Raw genomic sequence first — 23,057 nt, 5'->3', positions numbered from 1 at the left:
GTTTCCATGTCGGATCAAGCCCTACACGAATCCACGGCGATACCGACGCTCTCCGATGCGCCTCCGAGCGCCGGTCGCTCATCCCCTAGCCACGGGGGCGAGCAGGCCCAGCCGAACGAAGCCATCTCAGACGAGCTGAAAGCCCGCCTGGACAAAGTTATCTACTCTGATGTGAGCGGAAACAGACATTGCATCGCCCGGTGCATATTGAAAGGGACGCAATCGTATTAATCATGAGTAGATCGGTATAACCACACTCCTCACTCGGCTGAAGCAAAGCGTGGCCTCCGCCAAGGTCAGTAGTCGCAAAAGGATTCCAATGACGATCGCAAACGCTGACACGGTATCTACTAGGATTTCTCAACCTTCCTGAAAAAGCGAGGAACCCTTGAAGAAGAGCACGCTCAGGGGCTGAGAAAACTGTCCCGCGTGATCAACGATGCGTCGCAACGCTCCGAGAACCGACAAGGAACATACAGTTCCAGCTACAAGGACATCCACCGAATTCAAGAGCGAATGGTAGACCATGGCCTCCAATTTGCCGTCTCCCTCCACCAGATGTCCGATGACCTGCACGAGCTCGCCGCCAACATCGAGCGCGGCCGCAAGCAATGGAAACAGACAGGTTTAGCTGCGGAGAAGAGGGTCGTCGATGCGGAATCGCTGGCCGAGAAGGCAAAGGCCAAGTATGAGTCGTTGGCGGAACAGTATGACCGTGTTCGCACGGGAGACAAACAGGGTGGAAAGTTCGGTCTCAAGGGTCACAAGTCTGCGGCGCAGCACGAGGAGGAGTTGTTGCGCAAGGTCCAGAACGCGGATAGCGATTATGGATCTAAGGTTCAGGCTGCTCAGGCTGCGCGCCAGGAGCTAGTGTCTACCCACCGGCCTCAGGCTGTACACAACCTTCAGCAGTTGATCTCTGAGTGTGACTCGGGATTGACCCTGCAACAGCAGAAGTTCGGTATGTGCGATTCCTTTCCACACAGGTGGTGTTGTTGTTCATCGTTCATCGGCTAATGATTTGTAGCCACTTTCAACGAGAAATTGCTTTTGGGCCAAGGCCTCTGCGTCAACCCTTTGAAGACCGATGGAGCATTAGGACCTAAGAGCCTTGCAGATGTTATTCGCCAAGTCGATAACCAGAAAGATCTCCATGAGTTTATTTTAAGCCATGAAGGCAACCCGGGGGCTGTGGCTTCAGAACAGGTCAAATACGAGCGCCACCCTGTAGGTCCAGCAGTGTTCCTTGATTGCTTCACTATACTAACATGTTTAGACACTCGGCGGTGCTGGGGCTACTCCTTCTGCTCCTGCGGCACCTTCGCAACCAAGCACTCAGAATAAGCGCGTGTCAATCATGCCGCAGGCATTCGCCTCGAATAATACCTCTTCACCGGCGCTTCAGCCACCTCATAGCGGTGACCGATTGCCGCAGTCACCTTATCCGCCGGAGAAGTCCTTCACGCCGCCTCCAGCCGGCACACCTCCCTATCCAGTCTCAGGACCGCCTGCTCCGGAACCCGCACCCAAGATTCCGTTGCCAATGGCAGGGCCTCCCCCAATGGACAGGAGTCTCCAATCTAATCTCCCTCCGTTGAAGCCAGTATTCGGTGTTTCACTGAACGACCTGTACGCCCGAGATGGAACGGCGGTTCCGTTCATTGTGTACCAGTGCTTCCAAGCAGTCGAACTGTTCGGTCTGGATATGGAGGGCATCTATCGACTTTCGGGTAGTGCCAATCATATCAGTCATATGAAAGCCCTGTTTGATAATGGTAAGCTTGATCAGACACTTGGGGAAATATAGCCAGCTTGCTAACCTAGTCTCAAATGAACAGACTCATCGCAAGTCGACTTCACAAACCCGGAAAACTTCTACCATGATGTCAACAGCGTTGCAGGACTTGCGAAGCAATTCTTTAGGGACCTACCTGACCCTCTGTTTACCACTCAGTTCTACCAACAATTTGTTGATGCTGCTCGTAAGTCATGTTCTACTCTTGTAGAGTAGATACTCCAGTACTGAAATACTGACATTGGAACCGCAGGCATCGACGATGACATCCAACGCCGAGACTCGATGCACGCCCTTATTAACAGTCTGCCTGATGCTCACTATGCTACCCTCCGCGCCATCATTCTGGTACGATCCACAACAAGAATCTAGACTTTCTTCTCAGATACTAATCTAGTCCATTGCAGCATCTCAACAAGATCCAAGAACACTATACCCAGAACCGCATGAACGCGGGCAATCTAGCCATTTGCTTTGGGTATGTCCCCGCACACTCCACATCCTATATAAACAGGGGTGCCATCGGATACAGACCGCTAATCCTCGTTATAGACCAACCCTCATGGGCGCCAATTCCGGCGGCAGCATCGCCGATGCTGGGTGGCAGGTCCGTGTCGTCGAAACAATCCTGAATAACACATTCCAGATCTTCGACGATGACTAGATCAATCTGTCCCCGGCCTGTTCCTAGTTTCTTCTTTGCTTGTTTTTGGAATATGAGCGCTGGTTCATGGACTCACGTACAGTGTTTTGGTGCATCACTTCCAGGTGCTTTCTTGAACCTCTTTCTTATCCATTGGTGCCTCTTGCTGCTGTGTTCTGGTGTTTCCTCGGAGTGATACCTGTGCTACACATTAATATTGTGCCTTTGTGCCTTCCGATTGTATATATACATATTGCTTAGTCCTTTTAGTTTGAATTTCTTGGTCATGAGCAACGTATAATCGTGTTACTGATGATGTCAGGTTGAGATGCAGCAAATATTGGCATTTTTGGTATCGTATTAGTAGAAAGTACAAGATACTGCCAGTAATGAGACACCAGGGATCGTTGGGATGGCTGTCTAACCTATGTATTGCTCTTCAGGCTCTTTTCTTGATTTCCCTTTTTGCGTATTCTTTAGGTCTAGGGGCCAAGGTGATCGTGCCAGAAAAGCTTGGACTTGAGAGTACAACGTATTAGGGAAAATATAGTAGATCGTGAGGACACACTGAGACATTGATATTCATTTATACAAGTAATGGCTCAAAAGAAAGGTAGAATTTGATCAAAACAGGTGGTTATGGTACATGGGAGGTGTAAATGCTTCTATATCAGGGGTTTCCTGTGTCAAGGAAAGAAAACAGACCAGGAAGAAGCTGATCCGAGCCTCTGTTCAGTGTTAGGCCCAAAATGAGGAGTTGCTAAACAAGAAGTAAGACAAACAGGTGAAATAAAAGATACCGTGTGAGAACCCTTTGGCAGGTCATATAGTCTCGTCAAGTATTTGAGTCTCTGGGGCGGTTCTGGCAGCTGAAGTCTCCAAATGGCGGAGGTTCAATGGCACACAACATATCATTCTGACAGAAAGAAACACAATCACAACTATAGATGCGATTCAAATCATTTCTTGCCCATTGAGTCCTGGATCATCTGCATACGCTCGAGGGCTGACAATCCAGGCGCAAAGCTGGGATTATTGTAAGCCTCATGCAATGAGGTGGGATTGACGTAGCCCCAGACTCTCCAGCCCTTATCCTGGTCGTTCCAGCGGAGATGCTGGATGACAATGTGCTCGACACAGTCCTGCTCCTTGGTGGAAACGGTGGTAGTCTGCGTGGGTTCCGTTCCGCTGGGGTTCTGGATCTGATCTGTGGTTGTAGCCTGTCGGCTCGTGATACGCACGACAATTTGACGGATACCGGATTTCGGGAGATCGGGGATGGATGACGCGCGGTCTGAGAGGACGCGGAGGCCAGTGAAGTGTGTGCTTGGCTTTCGCAGGTACTTGACAAGTTTCCAGGTCATTTCCTCATTCTTCGGGCGGCGCTCGATACCTTTGCTTAGTTGTCTAACGAGACCGTCGCAGCAGATATGGCGGATTTCAGCAATGTTGCCTCTATAACGATTCATAGCGGTTAGTCTTGCTCAAAAAGTAAACGCGGAAGAGGCGCATGCTTACTTGGCAAATGCTTTGTACATATCTTCCTGGAGCTTTGCGGCCAAGTGGCGCCGCTTGCTTAGAAGGAGAGGAAGCGAGTTTTCGCGCTTGCAATATTGGAGCACGCTGCAATATAGTTAGGGGAGATAATCTTTGCAAGTATATGGTATATGCAGCTCTTGCTCAACTAACCACCACTATGGCGGTAGAGCGTACCGAATATTCCAAGGAATCGGGGAGAACTAACCTGGCAAAGTTGCTCAACCAGGACTTGAGCCAGGTATATTCCATATGCCACCTATCGCGCGGTGCCGTGAAAATCGAAGGCATATCCCTCCACAGTGGTCGGACAAAGGTACCTGGTAATACGCCAATGTCATTTGGCAGATCCGCTAACCTCATATCCTGGGTTCTGGTTTTGAAAGACGGCTGCACTTGGCTTGGAGGGCGGAAGTTCATTTGTCTCCCACGCCATTGTTGGGAGGTCTCGGAGAAGGCCCGACATTGAACGAAGGAACCAGATGGTACAACTCGAGCGGATGTGCCCGCGGGCAATCGTAGGGTAGACGCCATTGCGAATCGGGTTGAGTAAGAGAAGGTGGTTCCTGAAGAAACAGAAACCCGCGGAACTGTCAGTCACGTGAATCACTCCGCAGGTCGACAGCAACAAGTAGCCGTTTTTTTGTGAACGAAGCGCCCTCTTATCGAGGCGACAGCTTAAATCTTTCTCGCTGTTTCTTTACTACTATCATATATAAAAAAAAGAAGTTGATCGTATAGAATTAAACTGCCCCCCGGAAAAAAGACACCGCCCGCCACGCACTGGGTCTGATATCTGCCAATTAGGAGACTCACAAACAGCTTGACAACAACCCAACTTTGAATCTTATCGAGAACGAACGACTCGATCACAACGCCTATCCTATACCCCTTCCATTCCTTGCGTGGCGGCCGCATATGCCGCGACTCAGAATAAAGGCTGGCTCCTCCTCGACGTAATGCCTCTCCTCCACCATACACCCCCCACGACTATCCACGCCAACATCCACACCGTGATCCAGACCTGAATCTTGCGCGATCGGCTCCTCCACCCAGCTACCTTAGCTCTTCCCCTGAACTACTACAAATCCAACGGGCTAAAGAGGTGGCTTCTCCATCTGCGTCGACTGTCCCGCCCTCCCCGACCTCCTCCACATCCCATACCCCACCCAGCAGCGATGGCCATCCGTCAGCCTTGCACCCGCGGGTCGCTGTCATCCTCGGGGTAGACCGCAGATGGTATATTCCCCTGCTAGTATGTCGGGCTCTGAGCACGCTTCCTGCTGCCTGGTGGGGTTTGCGATGCGCGTTTACCTTCCTTGCCGAGTTGCTGCACATAAGGCCGGGTATGGGACGGGAGGGGTGGGCGGCGGCGATTGTTGGTAGTGTTGGACAGGAATGGGACGTTGAGCGGAGGTTCCGTGTGACGGAGGTGGCATTGGCTATTATGTGGGTATGTGATATCCCCGCCTTGATACGGGGGTGTATATCTTCTTTGATATACTACTTGCTGGTGTCCAACTGCGTACTTTTATACTGACTACTTGACAGTGCTGTGCATCTGCATATCTTTCCTATTTCTTTGCTGATTGCATGATGTCTCGATGGTCGGTTTTCTCCTCCCTTGAACGTCTCACTGTGGTCTCTAAGGCTAATACGTATACTTAGGCTTCTAAACTACACTCCACCAGCTGTTGTGATCCGTCTTCTAACCACGAACGGCCTGATTGCATACATCACTTCTTGGGTCCTTTATTTGTCCGGTGCATCCTCTGATCCTCGACTCCTTTTACCGGCTTGGATTTCCATAACAACCGTATGTTACCTTGACCCCTAATGGTCGATATACCTTACAACAGTGACTAACCCTTCAACTAGTCTTTAACCTTCGTTTACCACGCAACACAGAACCATGCAACCATCAAACGTGAAACAGCAGCATCGCTACTAGTCGTTTCCGTGGCGAGCTTCCTAAGCATGTCCTCACTCCTTATGCAGCTACATCTGACCCGTGAAAACGAACCAGAAGTGCCTGTGTTCGTCATCACCCGTAAACTTTGGGACTGGGCTGTGGCCATCTTCTTACGCATGCGAGTTGCGGATGACCGTATTCCTGTTGGAGAGCTGTAGCTTGCTTACTTGCTTTCTGGTTGCCGGTCTTTCTTTTCTTTTTCTGTTTCGGGACATCTTGCAAAGTTGATTTCCACTGTCTGGACAAGCTGGACAAGCGTTCTTGACTAGACAGAGTGGATGATTTGTACATTTTGGGATTTGATTTTGATTTGGTTGAAGACTCTTTGTCTTTTGAGTCTTTGGACTTTGCACTTGATACCCCTGGCCTAGGGATGTTTTTCTTTTCTAACATGGCGATCTTTGATAGATCTAATTGTATCGACTGATTCACAATGTGAAATCCCACCCTAAAACTAACCTGCCAGATGAAGAACAAGCTCTCTTATCTCAGATTTTACTTTACTTTACGTTGCTCTATCGGTTGAAAGATAGCACTAGACGACAGTTCAATTTCCTTGTTTCCAAGCAATGGACTGCATACCCAAGAGAGGGGCAACAAAAGAGTGAGAAGCACAAAGATTAAATAGACGGTAGAGACCGAGAAAAACGGTTCAGCAAAAGCACGCCCTTAGTTCAACCTGGATCTCCTCGATCAGCCAGATTGACAAATTGACCACGGGAATGCAATGGCAATGAGCAATACAGGCAAAGTCAACCCCTTCTCAAAGGATAAAAGAATGGAAAACACACGCAAAACTATGAAAAGAAAAGAAAAAAAGTGTTGTCTGTCTATGCAGATAATGGGTATCTACCAACTCCTCGTTCCGTCATAATCCCGTCCTTAGAATAGCGGTCGAATCACCCCGCTCTCCCTGCCGATCATGCGGGAACGATAGGCAGGAGCACACAGGTGTAGCGGGTCATTTCGACAAAGGGCCCAGGTCTAACACGCCAGGCACAGAGTGATTGGGGGGAGAAAGCAAGACATTCGATCGATGTGAAGGCCAGTATGGTATACAAGGTTGTATACGGCCGGCGGATGAGGGATGCTTCCTATCCCACCGCTCACAGGGCAACATAAACCGGGAAGAGGGGACTGGAACAAGGCATGATGTCGGTGATGGGATTAGAACCCGTGGACCTAGAATATGACAAATTAGAAAATGGCCATGGTGATCGAGGGCAGATATCGGAGCAGCAACATACCTTGATGGTCTTGGCATCAAGCTCGAGTCCCTCCTTCTTGTCAGTCAAGAACTCCTGGACATCCTTTCTCTGGTCTCCCTGCAGCTGGATCACCTCGCCCATCTCAGTGTCAGAGACGATGGTGCCATTGCAAGCTAATATATAGTTAGCATCTGGCCCAGACACACATGCGTAGGTCACAGAAGACATACCGAACTTCTTCTTGATGACCTTGAGAATCTTCTTCTGGTCAAACTTCTTGGGTAGACCCTGAACAGTGGTCAGAGTCTTACGACCATTGCGTTCTGTTGCGGAACAAGTGGTTAGCATGTACCCCCCTTTAGCGCCGGCGAGTCGCAAGAGTAGCCAGGACGGTGAGGATAGGAGAGTGGACGTACGCTGAATCCGTATGTGGATATAGTTCTGAGACTGTTTAGTCTCGCCGGTATCTTCGTCGGCTTCGGCGAAGGGGTCTGTAAGATGCACATGTCAGCCTCAGCCCAGTACCAAATTTCTACCCCGCCACCGTGAGAGTCGGTGGAACAGAGGTGGGGAGAGCTGAAATATACAGCGTTGACACTACATACGATGGAAGACATATGTCTCATCCGCATACATAGTGATCATAGCTGTGGATATGGGTGGGGGGTGAAGCCCGATACGCGCCCAGGAGGGGAAAGTGGCGAACTCACCGAAGGTCTTGAGGTTTTCGATGGACATAAACTCGGCCTTTTCGTAGTAAACGGCGTCTAAAATGGGTATTGATGAAGTGAGCGAAGGGCGAGATTCAGTATCTCTGTAAAAGATCGGTGCGTGTGTGGTTGGGAGAGGGGAGATGCGGTGGTAGAAGAATGGGAGAGAAGAAGTGGCAGAGCCTTTTGAGGCAAGAGTCACGTTGTGGGGGAAGGCGGTGTGTGACTAAGCGATTCTCACCACCTCGACAGCCCTGGAGCATTGCGATAATGCGCAACTACTTAGATGGGAGTTTTATACAATTTAATTCTAGCAAATAATTTGGGAATCACTGCAGTAGCAGACTTGCTCATCTTTGATCACAAGGGCAAAACTCGGGTTGAATATTGGTACATCGTGACAATAATAGATGACGGTAGAGATATCTCAATTCGGACTCAGAATCTGAGGACCCGCGAACAATCAATCCGTAGTTCACATATAATATTTCGGAGATTATGGTACGTGTATGTAGAAGGATATCAAGGAAGGTTCGAGTGTTCAAGAGGCCAGTGGAGTCGGTGCGGCGCCGGTGGTACCCCCAGGAGCCTGCGGAGGCAAGAAGAGAGGGAAATAGGTCTGCGATGGTTTGTTAAGCTGAGTGCACCACAATTCCGTAGGTTCAGGATACATACGACGATGAGTGCCATCACTATACCATGCCATGAGATTAGTCCTGCAAACACGAGAGGGGTATGGAGAGCAACGAACAGGACATGAAAACCGACATGTAGGCCGGTGTAGCAGCAGTCTTCTTCTGCTCTGGGGATTCACCCAACCAGGACTGAAGTGAGAAGACGAAGGATACCCTGTTTCCGAGTCAGATAACCCGGTCAAGAGATTGACTGCTCGCCTTGTTCTTACCATCCGATCATGCTGTGTCGCAATATTCGTTAATATTGTCCGTAGCTTGTGTAATGTGCGCGACTCACCGGTTCCGAGTGAACATCTAAGAGATCAATGTCAGGGTCAAGTTATCGCAAGGTCAGATGTTGGGGCAACGACTTACGGCCGCCATGGGCATAGTGCTTGACATTGTGCCTGTTGTATAACTAAATCAGCCTTCATAGTCCTCGCACTAAAGTATCCGATTGCTGAAACATTGCTGAAACGAGGAAGGTCTGGCGTACTGGTGATATCGGCATCGCTGCTGCTCTTGGGAGGATCGACATAGGGGATCGCTTTTCAACGTTAGCTTTGAACCAAGACCTGAAGCAATCCACTCACCGAGATCAGCCCTGCGCATATCTTTCTTTGACGACATGTTGAGATATGATATTGAAGGTGATGGGTTGTGGTCGAAGGAATCAAACAGGTCACCCCCGTGCCAAGGCGGTGCCAGTCTGGGCTAGACTTTCCGAGAACACCCCGGATTGAATATCTCCGACTTGGAGGAACTTGGATTTTCTTTGATTTTCTTTTCTCTTTTGCTCTCTCTTTGTACTCTTTATTCTTGTATGAACCCGTATCTTCTGTATCTTCTGTATCTCTCGAATGGAGCTACATATGTGTTATTGATTCCCCAAGTTGAGAACACTACAAGTAGGATCAGAATACATCAAGGTTGAGCACAACTAGATAAATTCCTGTGGGGGTACGATCTACATGTGTTTTACATGATACTACAAATTATTCTGATCTTGGCTATGAATGCAATAGCAAGATAATCCGAGTAAAAACCCACCGAGATCATACAGTTATGTAATGATCAGTGCTGCAGGTTAGTGTGATGGCTGTGCATCACTACCTACATAGAATGGTAGGGTATAACGGACTCCGCAGGCTTCAACTTACAGTTAATTCCCCCTTGCAGTTAGCATATTCCAGCTCTCGTTGTGGTTGGAATCTTGGACATGCAGGTTGACATTGATCTGCACCTCAGACGGCATTTCCCATTAAGGCCCGAGTCAAACATGCCACGGGTCCAGAGTCAAACAATTGAGAATTGGAAATGCAAAGACCCGATGGACCCGATACGCAGGATATGGACTCATCAAACTCCGATAAGCCCATTTGGAAAGTATCGGGGATTATGCCGAGAGAGAGAGAATGGGAACGGCCCGTTGCGCTCTTGGACCTCTCGACGGTGTAACAGGCCATAGGCATGGATAGTCTGGTAATGGATTGGAATCTCCCAGTACTTCGTACGGTGAACCCCATATTGGGAACAAAGAATAGTTCCGCGCTAAGACTTCTTCCTGCCGAGGGAGGAGGTACTATATCACCAGGTCTCCGGGAGCCGACGGATAAACAGAGGTAAACAGAGACTGGAAGATGTAGGCAATAGGAAGAAGACCCTGTAAATGTCAGTAAATGTCCAGATATTACATATGAAGACTCGGTGAATGACTAAATCAACGGGATATTGCGATTATTAGGAGAGTAGAAGGTGAGGTATTGTCAGCCCATTACCTCCGTACTCCCGTCAACCGGTACCGCCCAAATCATATGATAAGCCTGTGGCAATGTGAACAAGTCGATCCTTGAACTTTCTTAAGACTTACATTTAGTACTCCCGTACATTATATATCCTAACTCAGGTTGTACTCTGTACAACGTTCATCTTTCCCTTTTCATTTACGGTGTTTTGATCCCCAGATACCCAGAATACCCGAGTTGCCCGTTCCCCGTCAGCTCACCCTACCCGCTAACTTCCTAATTCCGCGCATTCACATCCCTCAAACATTGACTCGAATTCCTCGAAAATATATTAATATATTTCGCCTGGATGACCCGAATACTCCTCCTCCCCTTGGATACATCATGAGCCTAAGATGATCCCCCATTCCTCTGCCGGCGGCCAACCGTGGGGCCACCCTCTGCGGACCTTCAATGGCGGTCCCGGACGAGTTGATAATGCGCAGATGTTGGCACAGTATGACCAGCCTGACAGGCCAGCCTCGCTACCCCAGCCGCCAATTCGACAACCCGCCGTCGTCGACCTAACCGCAGGCGGTCCGGAGTCGCAAGATAGAGAACCGCCCCCGAAACGACCGAGATTGGATGTTCCAAGTGGGACGAATACTTCGGATACTGGCGCAGGGGTGGGAGAAACGAGGAGTACTCCAGGAAGTGCAATTTCGCGACCTGCAGTCTCGTGGCGTGGCCGTCCGGTCTGGTCCTTCCAAGCTGTCGTGTCGGAAACCCCGAGCAATGAGAATCGAAGCGATGGCGCCGGGCCTAAGCCCCCATCTCCACCTCCGTTGCCGGCTCAGCCTTGGATGAACAATTTTGTGGCCGAAACCGAGGGAAGCGCTGCCGTGAGGTCGAGGGAAAGCTCCCCAGTCGGAGCTGTTCAAACAACCCCGTACCGCATTGAGGTCCCTTCCGTTGCTCCGGTCTACAAAGATCACAGTAAATGAACGCCCGGATTCCCGAATTGTAACATCGAGACTAATCTCCGTTTTAGAACCCGCCGATTTCACACCGTGGACTGGAAACCACCCGGAGGACGTCCTGAGCGAGCAAACCGCGAAACAAGGGTATTACGACCGTACACAGGTCTCGCAGAACGAATCAAATACAGCGCGTCCTGCGTTATATGCGCAGCTCAAGAATCGCACAGGGTTGCAAATGCTCTCGTCCGTCTTCGCTGCGGCATTAGAGAAACGACAAAGCCACAACACTATTCACGCTCCGTCTACCTTTAAACCCCCACCTCGGGTTACGCTCACCGATAACAAGCGCGAGGCGTGGCTTCGAGATCTGGCCAACCCGTCTGTTCCGCTGCGAAGGCTGAGCCGAACCATTCCCCATGGGATCCGCGGCAAGATCCTACTGGACCAGTGCCTTGGGAAATGGATTCCCGTTGCACGTGCTGTCTGGTTGGCAAAGTGCGTCGGTGCGAATGAAATCCGTGCCTTCAAACGAAAAGGCACCAGCGGTGCTTTGGCTGTTGGGTTAGAGGCGAAATGGGTCCGAGAATGGACAACGAATGTCCAGCAATTTGTTGAAGGGGTATTTGCTGCCCCCAAGTCCTCCGATTGGAAGGCGAAGATGACATATGCGTACGTGCTTGTGGATAACCGTCAGTTGTGAGCAACATGCTAACATTTATCTCCAGAGTCGGGTTGACTGCTCGTTTATTCTCCGAAAACTTACTGGACCATGACCATTTCCTTGAATGGTTCTTGTCATCTTTCGAGGCTGCTTCTATCGGCTCGATACCAATCTGGCTTTTGATGCTCGGCATATACTGGAATAGTATAATGCGATATCGGCGAAGGGGACGACGATTAGCTGAGCTGCTGCTCCAAAAAGTGCGACAGGTGCGTTCAACTTGCACTAACTTATTTGTGCCTACAGTTAGTACTGACAACTAGCAATAGGCAACTGAAGCTAAATTAACTCAGCTTCAACCTCTCATCGACCGTCTTTCTCGCTTCATCAAAAAGCTTGTTCTTAACCATACATCCTCGATGATACTCCCAACTTGTTGGGAGAACTATAAGCAACAGGTGTCATCTGCCCTTGATTTGGACAATGAAGTAGAGAAAGCTCTTTTCCAGAGCCTCGCAGAGCGCAATGCGCGAGTGCAACGACCTAGACACTCGAAACAGACAACCCAACGATCACCGCATCAACGCATCGTACAACTTCTCGACTCCATACGCTCCGCCCAGGATCTTTCTTCTACCTTTAGTTATCTCGAGGTTTTTGATGACAAGGCTATTTTGGTCTCCAAGCTATTGGAATGGCTCTCTACACCCTTCCGCCACGGTCTCTGGCGGGTTTACATTGGTGTTCGTCTGCTCCGCAAATGGAAATTGTCCGGCGTCGATATAGACAGTCACATACTGGCTTTTCTATCGCGTGGACAAAATAATCAAAAGCTCAATATGGATCAAATCTACCATGTCGTCTCTGAACTTGTCAGGTCACAGACATTCTCAGTGGGTCGCTATCTCCAATGGCTTATGGCACGGGGCGTTACCAATGGATCGACTTCAGCCGAGGAGCGCAAGGTAAGATTGATTTTATTTGCCAAACCATTCTGGTCACTAACAGATGTGCAGGCGAAGGACTTGCCAATCGATATTGGACTGATAGCGCAACTCCCTGTTGCCCGTCTTCCAGAACATGTTGGGAACTTGCGGAGTACTCTGCTGACTCGCACCGGGCTCTCTGCTTCAGAAGAGAATGCCGCTATTGATAGCGCGAAAGATACCATCAGCCAACGTCTACCCGGAATCTTCGGCGTCAATGACTCTGCGTCAATGTCCTTAGATTCATTATCGTCAGACCTGCCTTGGGCCGTCAAAGCCGAGGTTGGCCAGTGGTTACGAGGAGCGATTGCGGAACACACCCGGAGCGCAGAGTAAGCGTTTGAATTTTTCTCTCCTGCCCGTCACCTATCTTACTAACTCTCCAATAGGTCAACTAACAGAGGAGCGAATCCGCCTGGCATTGCCTCTGTGGTATCTGCGCTGACTCCCGCCGAGTTTTATACCGTCCGCGATGCTCTTGAATCATTTGGCGACATTTCAATGTTGGCAGATGTGTTGAAGTTTGCATCTACTTGTGGTGATAGCACCGTTCTCGCCTCGGTTGCAGACACCACAAACTGCCATTTCGACTCTCTTTGCGTGATTGGCGCAACAACTGATTTATTCCGGAGACTCATTGACGCGTACGCCGGAATTAAGAAAGTTGGCATGCCAAGTCTTGATCTGATATTCTCCCTGATCGAACTTGGTTTGCGTATCCCGAGTGAACTTAACACTGTGTCCATTCTTCGTCAGGATCTCTCTCGGATGGAGAACAAGTCAATCATGGCCGCATCTTCTCCAGTCTCTGGTCACATTCCAGATGGTTTTGGTGGCGTCGATCCCTTCTTCCGAGAGAAGCTAGACCAGCTTTTGCAATCAGGAAATGTCATGGATGAGCCCACTCTGGACGCGATTTTCAACACACTCATAAAGCATTTGGAGTCTGATGATGGCCATGCGAACCTGTCAGCAAACGACACCTGCCGTTACCTTGCACAGCTCAGGTCTTTCCACCCAAAGCATTTTGATGGCGTTCTTGCCCGTTGGGTCTGTGGTCATCTGCGTTCTCCTGAACGTACCGTCTTGCTGCGAATTCTACCGCCGCTAATTGGTGTCGGATGCGTTACTATCAGAGCTTTCCTGGCCCTTGCAAAGAGACTCACGCTCTCCACACCAGCAACAGTTCCCAATGCAGACCAGTTGCCTGCTGACATTGTCCAACTTCTTGTCCCTGGCGATCAGGATAGCAAGTTCTTTGATTTGGTGTCCTATCGGTTCCAGTTGGCACAGCAGGAATTTCTCAGTAAGAACTCCGAGGAAGCCCTCAAAATTGCTTGCGACGCCGCATCCTCCAAGGCCGACGACGGCCCTTCCGCTGGGCACAGCAAGCTGGAGCGCTCTATAGTCATGTTGTTACGTGATCTTCTTGTGCGACACCCCGAATGCGCGGCACGAAATGGCATGCAGAAGCTCATCGACCAATACCCAGCCGCTTTGAGTATTGTCCAGAAAGCGCTAGACCTTTTGCTGGGCGTCGAGTCACAGTCCGATGGCAACTCAGTCCTCTCAAAGGTCGAAAAGCTTGCCCGTATGACTGACGATTTCTCACTCCCGTTTTGCCAGCTGAAGCTCCAAGTTTTATTCCATGCGGACTCAGGGTCTGAAGACCGAAATAATATTGTTGATGCCATGTTCAAAACTGCCGTGTCAGACTGTCGTGCTCAAAGACTTCATTGGGTTGACCTGGTTGCACTGATGAGCCCGGACGCCGTCCGCCAAATCCGGGAACGTGCCGAGAAGGAGTTTTTCTCCATCCCACTGCTTGAAGAGCCAATAGGTGGTATCCCTGATTCGCCTGACAAGCTGGGATCATTAGAGACTGCCAAAATGTATCTCACTATTATCGAAGAGCTTGCAAGTAGCATCCCTGATTCGGGAGCTCCATCTGTCGCTCCGGTGCTTGTGGAGAAGATGGATTCCCTTCTCCACAAGATCATCACTATGCACAACAGTACCGCCGCCAAGGGTGTGACCAACACTGACCGTTCAAAGTTCGAGCGTGCTCTTGCGTTCTGGTTCTCTGCTTTGCTGAGGATCATCGTCCTCCATCGGTCTGCATTCGTCCAACCGCCAGCGGCTCTCAAGGTCAATCCTCTGCACGAGCAGCTTCGGCTTCTGACATCAATATTCTGCATTGCACTCTCGCGCCTTCCCGGAGATGTCCTTCGTCTATTCCCTGCAGCGGATTACTTCCCGCACCCGCCACCGGCTGAAGGCTACCGTCCCTGCCCAGGAATCCTCCTACAGACCCACGCCCTCGACGTGGCCGCCTCGTTAATCGACATCTTCCCAGACGAAGTCCGCCACCAATGCGCACGGTTTTTGAAGGAGAAATGTCCATCCTTCGTTCCATTCCAGAACGACTCTCGCTTCCTCTACCTCCTTGGCCCAATGACAGACCAATATCCTGCAAATGCCCAGCAAGTCTCAGCCCCCTCCCCGGCAGCATCAGGGTCCACGCCAACACCCACACCTGGTCTCTTTGGTATTGTTGGATCATCCCCAGCGCAGCAGTCCACCGCAGCAACTTCAGGACTGTCTACCATACCGGCAGACTTGAACTGTATTGCGAACCGACTTCGTCTTCAACACCGCGGTCGTGTTGTCGGTCCCTATCCAGTCCGTCCTTGGGAACTACTTGAGGACGCGGCGCCGTTCCTGGGCGTCAATGATACAGCTGTCAATCTGGGCTTTTTCGACGCTAGACGTGTGAGAGCTTGATAATCAGTCTGATCACTAATTCCTTAGGAGAGGTCACACTCCTATACATACTTTACGCACTTCCTCCACTTTTCCAGCGTTATCTTCTTCATATTTGCTCACTTCTTCATTCTCATCTTCACCTTCTACTACCCTCACAGCATATCCTCTCTATCCTCACGAACCTACATCTATTTAACCATGAGCGCTTGCATATGGGAATTTGCCATTTTATTTTATTTTCTCCGTTCTTATTCTTGTCTTTTCCTTTTTTTTTTTTTTTTTTTTTTTTTTCGGCGTGCATCACTATCCCCCACTGGCATTCGGTTTCGGTATCTATGGCATGCAACCATCGAGAAGCATATTGTACATATAAACCGGCTTTCGGTCTCGGCGTTTACATGGGCGGGAATCAAGTTGCCGTTCGGCCATGTCAATCAAATCCATTATATCGGATCACATTATCATCGGTGGGCTATTTCACTCTTTGTCTTTGTATCAACGAACTCCAGGGCCAGCAGGGCTGCTTTTGGTGGGTGACTGACCACACCAGAGCCAAGACTACCACGGCTAAGTAATATTGGTATACGATGCATTGGATTACGGTAGGAATGAGCAAGCTTGCAGAATAAGATTGAAATTTGATAGCTGAATCGGGCATGTCCATCGTAACATACATGCTCCCCTTTTTTTGGGGTTTTCTCTTTTCCTTGAAAAGCAAATACACAGATTCGAATAAAAAAGAACAGACCATAAAAGCATGAAACAAAGAGTAAAAAGAGATAAGAATAAAACGCCCTGTCATGGCAAGAAAATCAAACCGGATAACTTCCTCCATCCCCATTTCAATCATGTGTCAACGTCAATATCAAACCTACTTCTTGGAAGCAACACCACTGTCAACACTGCTCTTATCACTGGGGCCGAGACCTTGGCTCTTCCGAATATTATCTCTGCGCTCGTTCTCAAGCTCTTGGATCACCTCTTGCAAGAGATGTTCAGGGACACGTGAGTCAGGGTCAACCGAGGCGCGCTGCGTATTGATTTCCCGGGTGTACTGCTCAACTGTTTTGCCGGTGTCGGTCTTGGGTTGGTACTTTTTCTTGAGGGGTTTGCGATGCTGGAAAGCATGGCGGGCCAGGAGATGTTTGTTATCTGGCACTGCGGGCTCGAGTCTTTTGCTGCTCTTGGTTGGAGTGGGTGTGACCGCTTCTCGGGACTTGCCTTTGTCTGGAGTGCCCTTATCGACTGGCTTGAGGGTCTCGACGGTATCAGGGGTCTTGGTATCGGCTGATTCCAGTGAGGCAGCTTTGGCCGGGGTCTGAGGTTTAGCGCTTTCCTGAGACTCATCGGTGTCTGGTGTCTTGGGGCCGGCCTCAGAGGAGGACCCGCCGCTTTCTTCATCCTTGGTGTCGATTTCATAAGGTGGCTTGGTTTCATCCACCAACTCTTCTTCCTTTTGATCACTGGCTGCAGCACAGGTGGATTCGGTCTGAGGCGGGTTGAGCTCAGTTTCAGGCTTGGTGGGTTTGTTCTCAGACTCGATATCCACAGGTGCCGCGGGCTCAGCCTGAGCCTCAGTGGACTTGGTCGCATGTCCCACATTAGTTATTTCCGAGGAACCTTCCAGAGCTTGCATTGGGATGGGGTCACTCTGTGTCTTAGTAGGTGCAGACACTGGAGTCATGTCACAACTTCCATCGGTGTTGGGGTGGCGCGGCCGAACTAGCGGGCGACCTCTCTCAATCTCAGGGGTCTGGACTTTAGTCTGGGTCAAGGTTGACTCGGACTCGTTGGCCCTGGGCGGCGAGTTGATGGTCTGCTGGCTCTCCATGCTAGATTGGCGACTGCGAGGATATGCGTTGGGCGGGTAGGGCTGGTTGTAGTCAGGCTGCACGTAGCCAGGCTGTACGTAGCAAGCATTCGGGTGACCGACCCAGTTTGCCTGCATATTTAGCTCCTCAGCTGGGATAGGCTCGTAGTAGAGTTGTCGGTGATGTTCGGTGTCAAATTGAGGCTGGCTGGAGACAATCAAAGGACAGTCAGGACGAGGGGGCTTGCGTCGAAACCCAGGAACAGGACCAGGAGCAGGACCAGGAACAGGACCAGCAACAGACTGAGGCTGGGTGACGATTGGAGGAAGAGTATTGGCAGGCTGGAATGGTTGATTGCCCACAAACACAGGGAAACCCGGGGCTGGCATGGCAGTGTACTCAGCATGATATGGTGGGGGTGGGGCTTCAGGCATTTGCATCTGGTTGAACACAACAGGGGGATTGGGAAAGGGACCCGCAGCTACAAAGCCCTGATTTGGGTAGTTCGGGAAGTTGTTGCCCTGATAGTTCGGGTGGAAATTGCCCGGGAAGTTTTGATTGAAGTTGGGGTTGGGATAGCCCTGGTTGAAGTTCTGAGGGAAACCGTTGCCACCGGGGTAGTTCTGAGGGAAAGAGCCGTGAGGCGAATGGCCTTGACCATTGAAGCTTTGACTGTGACCATGATTTGCAAATGGTGTGTTTTGATGTCTGGGGGCAGGACCAGGAGCGTTTCGGAATCCGCCTCTACTGTTGTTGCTGCTACCGCTGTACCATGGACGGTGGTAAGATCTGCGGCCATTGTTGTATCGCTGCTGATTGCCACGATTTGGGGGAGGTTGGTTAGACGGTCTGTGTCCTGCAGGAGAGTAATCCTGAGGAAGCTGATTGTCGTTGTTGGGATCCATGTTGGATCTGGTCATGTAGTACACGGAGTTGTTTTGGAAATGCTAGAATGGTTAAATAGTTAGTAGAGTTAGGGTAGAGTGAGGGTAACATTGGACAGTCGACTTACCTGGAGGGCATCTGCGTAATCGTCGGGGTATGCGAAAGTGACAAGACCGAAAGTAGAATTGACACCTTCTGGGGTGACGAAGTGTTCAATAGAGATGGTCTCGAGACTACCACGTCCCTTTAAAGCATCGATGACTTCGGATTTTTTGATGGGAGCATCAGAGAGATAACCGAAGTTGGCAGTTCCTACAAAGAAAATGTGAGAAATGAAGATGAGAAGGTGGGAAAGTGTGAAAGTGTGAAAGTGCGAAGGTGCGAAAGTGCGAAGGTGCGAAAGTGCGAAGGTGTAAGTTGTGAAGGTGTGTAGGTGTATAGACAAGATGAAGTCCAACAAGAAAAAAGAAAAAGGGAACTCACGTCTCGCCTTGGAGGATTCCAATCTCAACACCCGATTATGGAGCATCAGGTTTCCATTTTGTTTCAATGCTGAATTTGCTGCTTTGGTGTCCTATGTAGTATGTTAGTAGGTGTTATAGATCTTATATACCTCATGTATATATATAACTATCAACTCACCTCAAACTGTACAAATCCAACAGGTAGTTTCTTCAAACCCTGCGACAATTTGATCTTAACATGACACCGACCAAATGCAGAGATCATTTCTGTAAGATCTTCTTCCAACTTTTCAGGAGAAACCTTAACGGAGAGGCTATGTTGGTTAGTATATATATAGTATCAGATAGGACTGGGCAATACCTACTTTCCCACAAAAACACAACAATCCGGAAGAAAGAGGCCCTGCGCATTTCCTTTGGTTGCCTTTTGATTCAATCGGTCCTCACGAGGGCGGTATACCGGTTTCTCTTTCTCTCCTGGCTTCTTTTGGTCGGGCTCGACTGGCTCGACTGGCTGGTCTGTGCCTAGCTCCAATGGCTCGACTAGCTCGTCTCGCTCGACTGGCGCAAATGGCTTGAATAACTTAGATGGCTTGACTGGCTCGGCTGACTTGGCAGCAGTATGTTCTGGGGTACTAGGCTCCGAGCTACTACATCCAGGGGCACTAGACTCCGAAGCTGTATGTTCATAGAATGGGATATCAGGCTCCGGGGCGCTATGCCAGGCAATAGACTCGCTGCTATTCTGTTCGACGTAATAAATCGCCATGGTGGAGGTATATAATCAACGAGGGTAATGAAGACTTTTGTACTGTGGTAAACGAATGGTTCAACTGCGATAAACGAGCGTGTATGGAAAACGAAGAGAGAAGAGAACGAGATATGGAGATAACTAAGTGGGATATCTTCTATGAATACCATCTCCATCGCCAAATTGGGATAAATTTGGAAATATCCGCCTTCCAGGGCTGGGTCTCCCAGCACGGACAAGTAGGTATGAAACCAACCACGGTATATTTCCGGGGAGTCCTGTCCTCTACAGGACTAGCCCGAAGGGAAGTTGACTCAGAATCAAGCTTACCAGGGCTCTGCAGTCCAGGAGACCATCAAACCACTGGTTCATAATCGGACATCCAGGAGAATAGAGGGAGCCAGGCACTCATCGAAGTGTTTTACCGCGCATATTACCCATGACTTTTCAGATAAAGTTGGCCATGAAGTCTGGATATCCCCCCCAACGAGGAAATACGCGTCATACCGATTCAGGTGTCGGCCTGGCAAAGTATACGAGATACTACTGAGGATCAGAATGTCGTCAGCCATCGGCATATGCATGGCAGTTGAAGCAACAGAGACAAAGAAAGCTCAAGTCTTCAGAATACTTGTACTTAGCGTAATTTTTGAATCCCAAATTCCGAATCCATGGAAGTTGAAGTTGCAACATAATGACGTGTATATTATTGAGAACCCCCCGATAGTCTAATATAATAAAAGGAACAATGAAGATGAAGTATAAAGGAAGAATTGAAGGAGTTTAGGGCAAAAGAGAAGAGAAACAAACATCCCAAACATTATCTCTTATCATCGGTCATCGGCCCGTTCACGCCACCTCGGAAGTCGACTTATATGAAGCTCCAACTTCATACCTGAGCTCCTCCCTCTCCTCTACAATTATACAATTACAATATGTTTCCAACTCGACGTTTAGCCCAAGGCGGTTTCTTTAAACGCAGTGCCGATGAGTTCGGCCGTCTATCAAAGATTGGTAAGTTATGTCAATGTCGTCAGTCTTGCAGCTCAACTAATTTGCCGTAGCTTGGAACACGGAAGCCCTCCACACCCCGACCAAACCTTATACCCTCTTGAATTTCGAAGATGAGAGCACCGTTAAAGGATGCAAGACCATGGCGGACCGCGCCGTAGGAGGCTTTAGCACAGCCAGCCTAGACTACGAACCTGCTGAACCTTCTTCAAATACTCCCTCGCATGCCCGCTTCCACGGTAGCATCTCAACCAAGCTTCCTGACAACTGGCGCGTCGAAAGAACCGGTATGCTTCTTACTCGCTGGTCTAGAACACCGAGACAAAGAAAAGAAATAAAAATTATACAAAGGGGAAAAAGCTAATACCGCAAACCAGGCTACGCCGCGTTCCGCAACCAAGATCGAGGCTTCTGGCTCTTCGGACGGCTCTTCTGGGACGTCGATCCATACGCGTATCTTGCCCTGCGCATCAAGTCCGACGGCCGTCGATACACCGTCAACGTGCAGACAGACGCGGTCGTCGAGACGGATATTCACCAGCACAGACTATACACGCGACACCACCGTGTACACGACACACCAACATCGGAGGACTATGAATTCCAAGCAGACTCACCCGATGCCGTTGAGGACTTATATCCCACTGGCCTGCCCGCTGCGCTTTCGGATGTCCCACCTGAATCGACGATCATTTCTACCTCTACCAGTACAACGACGTCTGGCTCAAATGGATGGGAGACTGTTCTCTTGCCTTTTAACTCGTTCGTGCGCACGAATCACGGCTTTGTCATCGAGCCTCAGACTTCTTTGACTCGGCAGCGGGTTAAGAGTATTGGTATTGGTCTCACGGACCGTGTTGAGGGTCCGTTTGATCTACGCATTCATAAGATCTGGGCGACGAATGGCGTTAGTGAGGCGGAGATTGAAGAGGAGCGCCGTATTTGTGGTGACAACGCGCTGCCTCTTGATGAGGGTATTAGCTCTGGTTGGACTAACCAGCCCAAGGAGAAGTCCATCAAGGAAGAGAGCAAGCAGCAGGATCGGGCTTCGAATAAGAAGGGTCTCAAGGGGTTGAAGTCGGAGTGGGAGGAGTAAAGGTAGGACAAGGTAAGGCCGTATCTCTGTATAATAATTTCTGCCTCCGCGGCCACCATTGGACATGATACTTAAATTTCATTCTCGTCGCAAATCGTAAATACAAAAATCTAACCTTGAATCATATATATCCCTCCATATAGCGGGCTTATTCATATACCTCACTCTAGATCTTACCACCGGTGATCTTCTCCCAAGCCTCCTGGTACTTCTCCGCCGTCTTAAGTGCAATATCATCAGGCATGCGCACACCCTCCTTACCCTTAAGACCCTCACTGACCAACCAGTCACGCAGGAACTGCTTGTCAAAGCTGGCCTGGCCGCGACCGACAGCGTAAGAGTCCTTGGGCCAGAAGCGCGAGGAATCGGGCGTCAGGACTTCATCGGCCAGCACGACCTCACCATCCTCATCGACTCCAAACTCAAACTTGGTGTCGGCGATGATCACACCACGCGCGAGAGCGTACTCGTGCGCTGTCTTGTAGAGCTCAACGGCCATCTTGGCAACAGTCGAGGCGTAGCGTTCGCCCAGGATAGCGACAGCTGTGAGTGACAGATGTTAGTTCTTGTCTAGGTATTTCAAGCCAACAGACTCGACGAAAAGAACATACCCTGATCCGGATGGATATTCTCATCATGTTCTCCCTGCTCCGCCTTCGTGCTGGGGGTGTAGATAGGGCCGTCGGGGAAAGCCTGGCTCTCCTGCAGACCGGCGGGGACCTTGATTCCATGCACGGTCCCGGACTTCTTGTATTCATTCCATGCCGAGCCGGTGATGTATCCGCGCACGATTGCCTCAATGGGGAGAATGCGCAGCTTGCGTACTTGCATACTCCGGTTCTGCAGGACTGGGCGGAGGGATTCCGGGATTTGGGGCGGGAGGTCGAGGGTGATGAAGTGGGTGCGGAGGGGGGGGTTTGCTTCCTTCAGGGCCTTGAACCACGTTTGCGTGCAGAGGGTGAGGAGAACACCCTTGTTAGGGATACCCTATTTTGGAGAAGGACTGTATTAGCAAGCTGTCCGAATAGACAATTGTCGTATTGGTGCGGGGAATTGTATACATTCTCCATGATCACATCGTAGGCGGAGATGCGATCGCTCGCAACGAAGAGGAGGGTCTTATCGTCAATCTCATAGAGGTCGCGGACCTTGCCTTTGGCGATTAGAGGCAAGGCGCCCTGCAAATCTGTGGTTGTCAAAGCTTGAGCCATTGTGAAATCGTTCAATTGGTGAGTTACAGAGGAAAGTAGTTCTGCGTCATCTTTTTTTTCCTGTCCCGCATTGCAGCCTTGCAACCTCAGGTGTCGATTATCCCCAACACGCGCGCCCTTGGATCAATACCGTTGAAAGAACACAGCAAGATGTGGCAGCCATAGCGAAGGCA

The 23,057-nt window shown here is 49.9% G+C and overlaps 9 protein-coding genes across 9 annotated transcripts; 4 read left to right on the top strand and 5 right to left on the bottom strand.

Annotated features, from left to right (window-relative positions):
- Window positions 1–6: 6 nt before the first annotated feature.
- On the top strand, window positions 7–2,463 carry rgd1 (putative Rho GTPase activator (Rgd1); the record flags this gene model as incomplete). Its single annotated transcript, XM_061214631.1, has 9 exons — window positions 7–171; window positions 242–295; window positions 355–961; window positions 1,028–1,227; window positions 1,277–1,775; window positions 1,839–1,982; window positions 2,049–2,143; window positions 2,203–2,273; window positions 2,348–2,463. The coding sequence occupies 9 exons, from the start codon at window positions 7–9 to the stop codon at window positions 2,457–2,459; spliced, it is 1,947 nt and encodes a 648-aa protein (XP_061069062.1). The 3' UTR covers window positions 2,460–2,463.
- A 934-nt stretch (window positions 2,464–3,397) lies between these two features.
- N7525_009178 (uncharacterized protein) lies at window positions 3,398–4,508 on the bottom strand (the record flags this gene model as incomplete). Its single annotated transcript, XM_002563226.1, has 3 exons — window positions 3,398–3,893; window positions 3,957–4,061; window positions 4,183–4,508. 3 exons carry the CDS (start codon window positions 4,506–4,508, stop codon window positions 3,398–3,400), a joined length of 927 nt encoding a protein of 308 aa, XP_002563272.1.
- An 814-nt stretch (window positions 4,509–5,322) lies between these two features.
- On the top strand, window positions 5,323–6,104 carry N7525_009177 (uncharacterized protein; the record flags this gene model as incomplete). The annotated part of the gene is made up of 4 exons (XM_061214630.1): window positions 5,323–5,427; window positions 5,526–5,581; window positions 5,643–5,790; window positions 5,853–6,104. The coding sequence occupies 4 exons, from the start codon at window positions 5,323–5,325 to the stop codon at window positions 6,102–6,104; spliced, it is 561 nt and encodes a 186-aa protein (XP_061069061.1).
- A 1,009-nt stretch (window positions 6,105–7,113) lies between these two features.
- Window positions 7,114–8,127, bottom strand: N7525_009176 (translation initiation factor eIF1; the record flags this gene model as incomplete). Its single annotated transcript, XM_061214629.1, has 6 exons — window positions 7,114–7,128; window positions 7,194–7,327; window positions 7,385–7,477; window positions 7,571–7,645; window positions 7,865–8,047; window positions 8,106–8,127. 6 exons carry the CDS (start codon window positions 8,125–8,127, stop codon window positions 7,114–7,116), a joined length of 522 nt encoding a protein of 173 aa, XP_061069060.1.
- Window positions 8,128–8,405: 278 nt separating this feature from the next.
- Window positions 8,406–9,168, bottom strand: N7525_009175 (uncharacterized protein; the record flags this gene model as incomplete). The annotated part of the gene is made up of 8 exons (XM_061214628.1): window positions 8,406–8,483; window positions 8,540–8,556; window positions 8,616–8,713; window positions 8,769–8,780; window positions 8,837–8,853; window positions 8,914–8,945; window positions 9,035–9,085; window positions 9,132–9,168. The coding sequence occupies 8 exons, from the start codon at window positions 9,166–9,168 to the stop codon at window positions 8,406–8,408; spliced, it is 342 nt and encodes a 113-aa protein (XP_061069059.1).
- A 1,510-nt stretch (window positions 9,169–10,678) lies between these two features.
- Window positions 10,679–15,673, top strand: N7525_009174 (mediator of RNA polymerase II transcription subunit 12; the record flags this gene model as incomplete). The annotated part of the gene is made up of 6 exons (XM_061214627.1): window positions 10,679–11,258; window positions 11,314–11,911; window positions 11,968–12,172; window positions 12,233–12,868; window positions 12,920–13,221; window positions 13,279–15,673. The coding sequence occupies 6 exons, from the start codon at window positions 10,679–10,681 to the stop codon at window positions 15,671–15,673; spliced, it is 4,716 nt and encodes a 1,571-aa protein (XP_061069058.1).
- An 853-nt stretch (window positions 15,674–16,526) lies between these two features.
- N7525_009173 (uncharacterized protein) lies at window positions 16,527–19,584 on the bottom strand (the record flags this gene model as incomplete). Its single annotated transcript, XM_002563220.1, has 5 exons — window positions 16,527–18,413; window positions 18,479–18,663; window positions 18,835–18,925; window positions 18,994–19,129; window positions 19,181–19,584. The coding sequence occupies 5 exons, from the start codon at window positions 19,582–19,584 to the stop codon at window positions 16,527–16,529; spliced, it is 2,703 nt and encodes a 900-aa protein (XP_002563266.1).
- Window positions 19,585–20,501: 917 nt separating this feature from the next.
- N7525_009172 (CIA30 family protein) lies at window positions 20,502–21,673 on the top strand (the record flags this gene model as incomplete). Its single annotated transcript, XM_002563218.1, has 3 exons — window positions 20,502–20,580; window positions 20,631–20,864; window positions 20,955–21,673. 3 exons carry the CDS (start codon window positions 20,502–20,504, stop codon window positions 21,671–21,673), a joined length of 1,032 nt encoding a protein of 343 aa, XP_002563264.1.
- Window positions 21,674–21,839: 166 nt separating this feature from the next.
- On the bottom strand, window positions 21,840–23,047 carry N7525_009171 (phosphoribosylaminoimidazolesuccinocarboxamide synthase; the record flags this gene model as incomplete). The annotated part of the gene is given in 4 exon segments (XM_002563217.2): window positions 21,840–22,216; window positions 22,285–22,660; window positions 22,735–23,001; window positions 23,015–23,047. The coding sequence occupies 4 exon segments, from the start codon at window positions 23,045–23,047 to the stop codon at window positions 21,840–21,842; spliced, it is 1,053 nt and encodes a 350-aa protein (XP_002563263.2).
- Window positions 23,048–23,057: the final 10 nt, after the last annotated feature.

This window comes from Penicillium rubens, assembly GCF_028828025.1.
Source record: "Penicillium rubens strain IBT 27055 chromosome Unknown utg000003l_segment0_segment0, whole genome shotgun sequence".
Taxonomy (NCBI): domain Eukaryota; kingdom Fungi; phylum Ascomycota; class Eurotiomycetes; order Eurotiales; family Aspergillaceae; genus Penicillium; species Penicillium rubens.
This window is presented reverse-complemented; position numbering and strand designations above follow the sequence as displayed.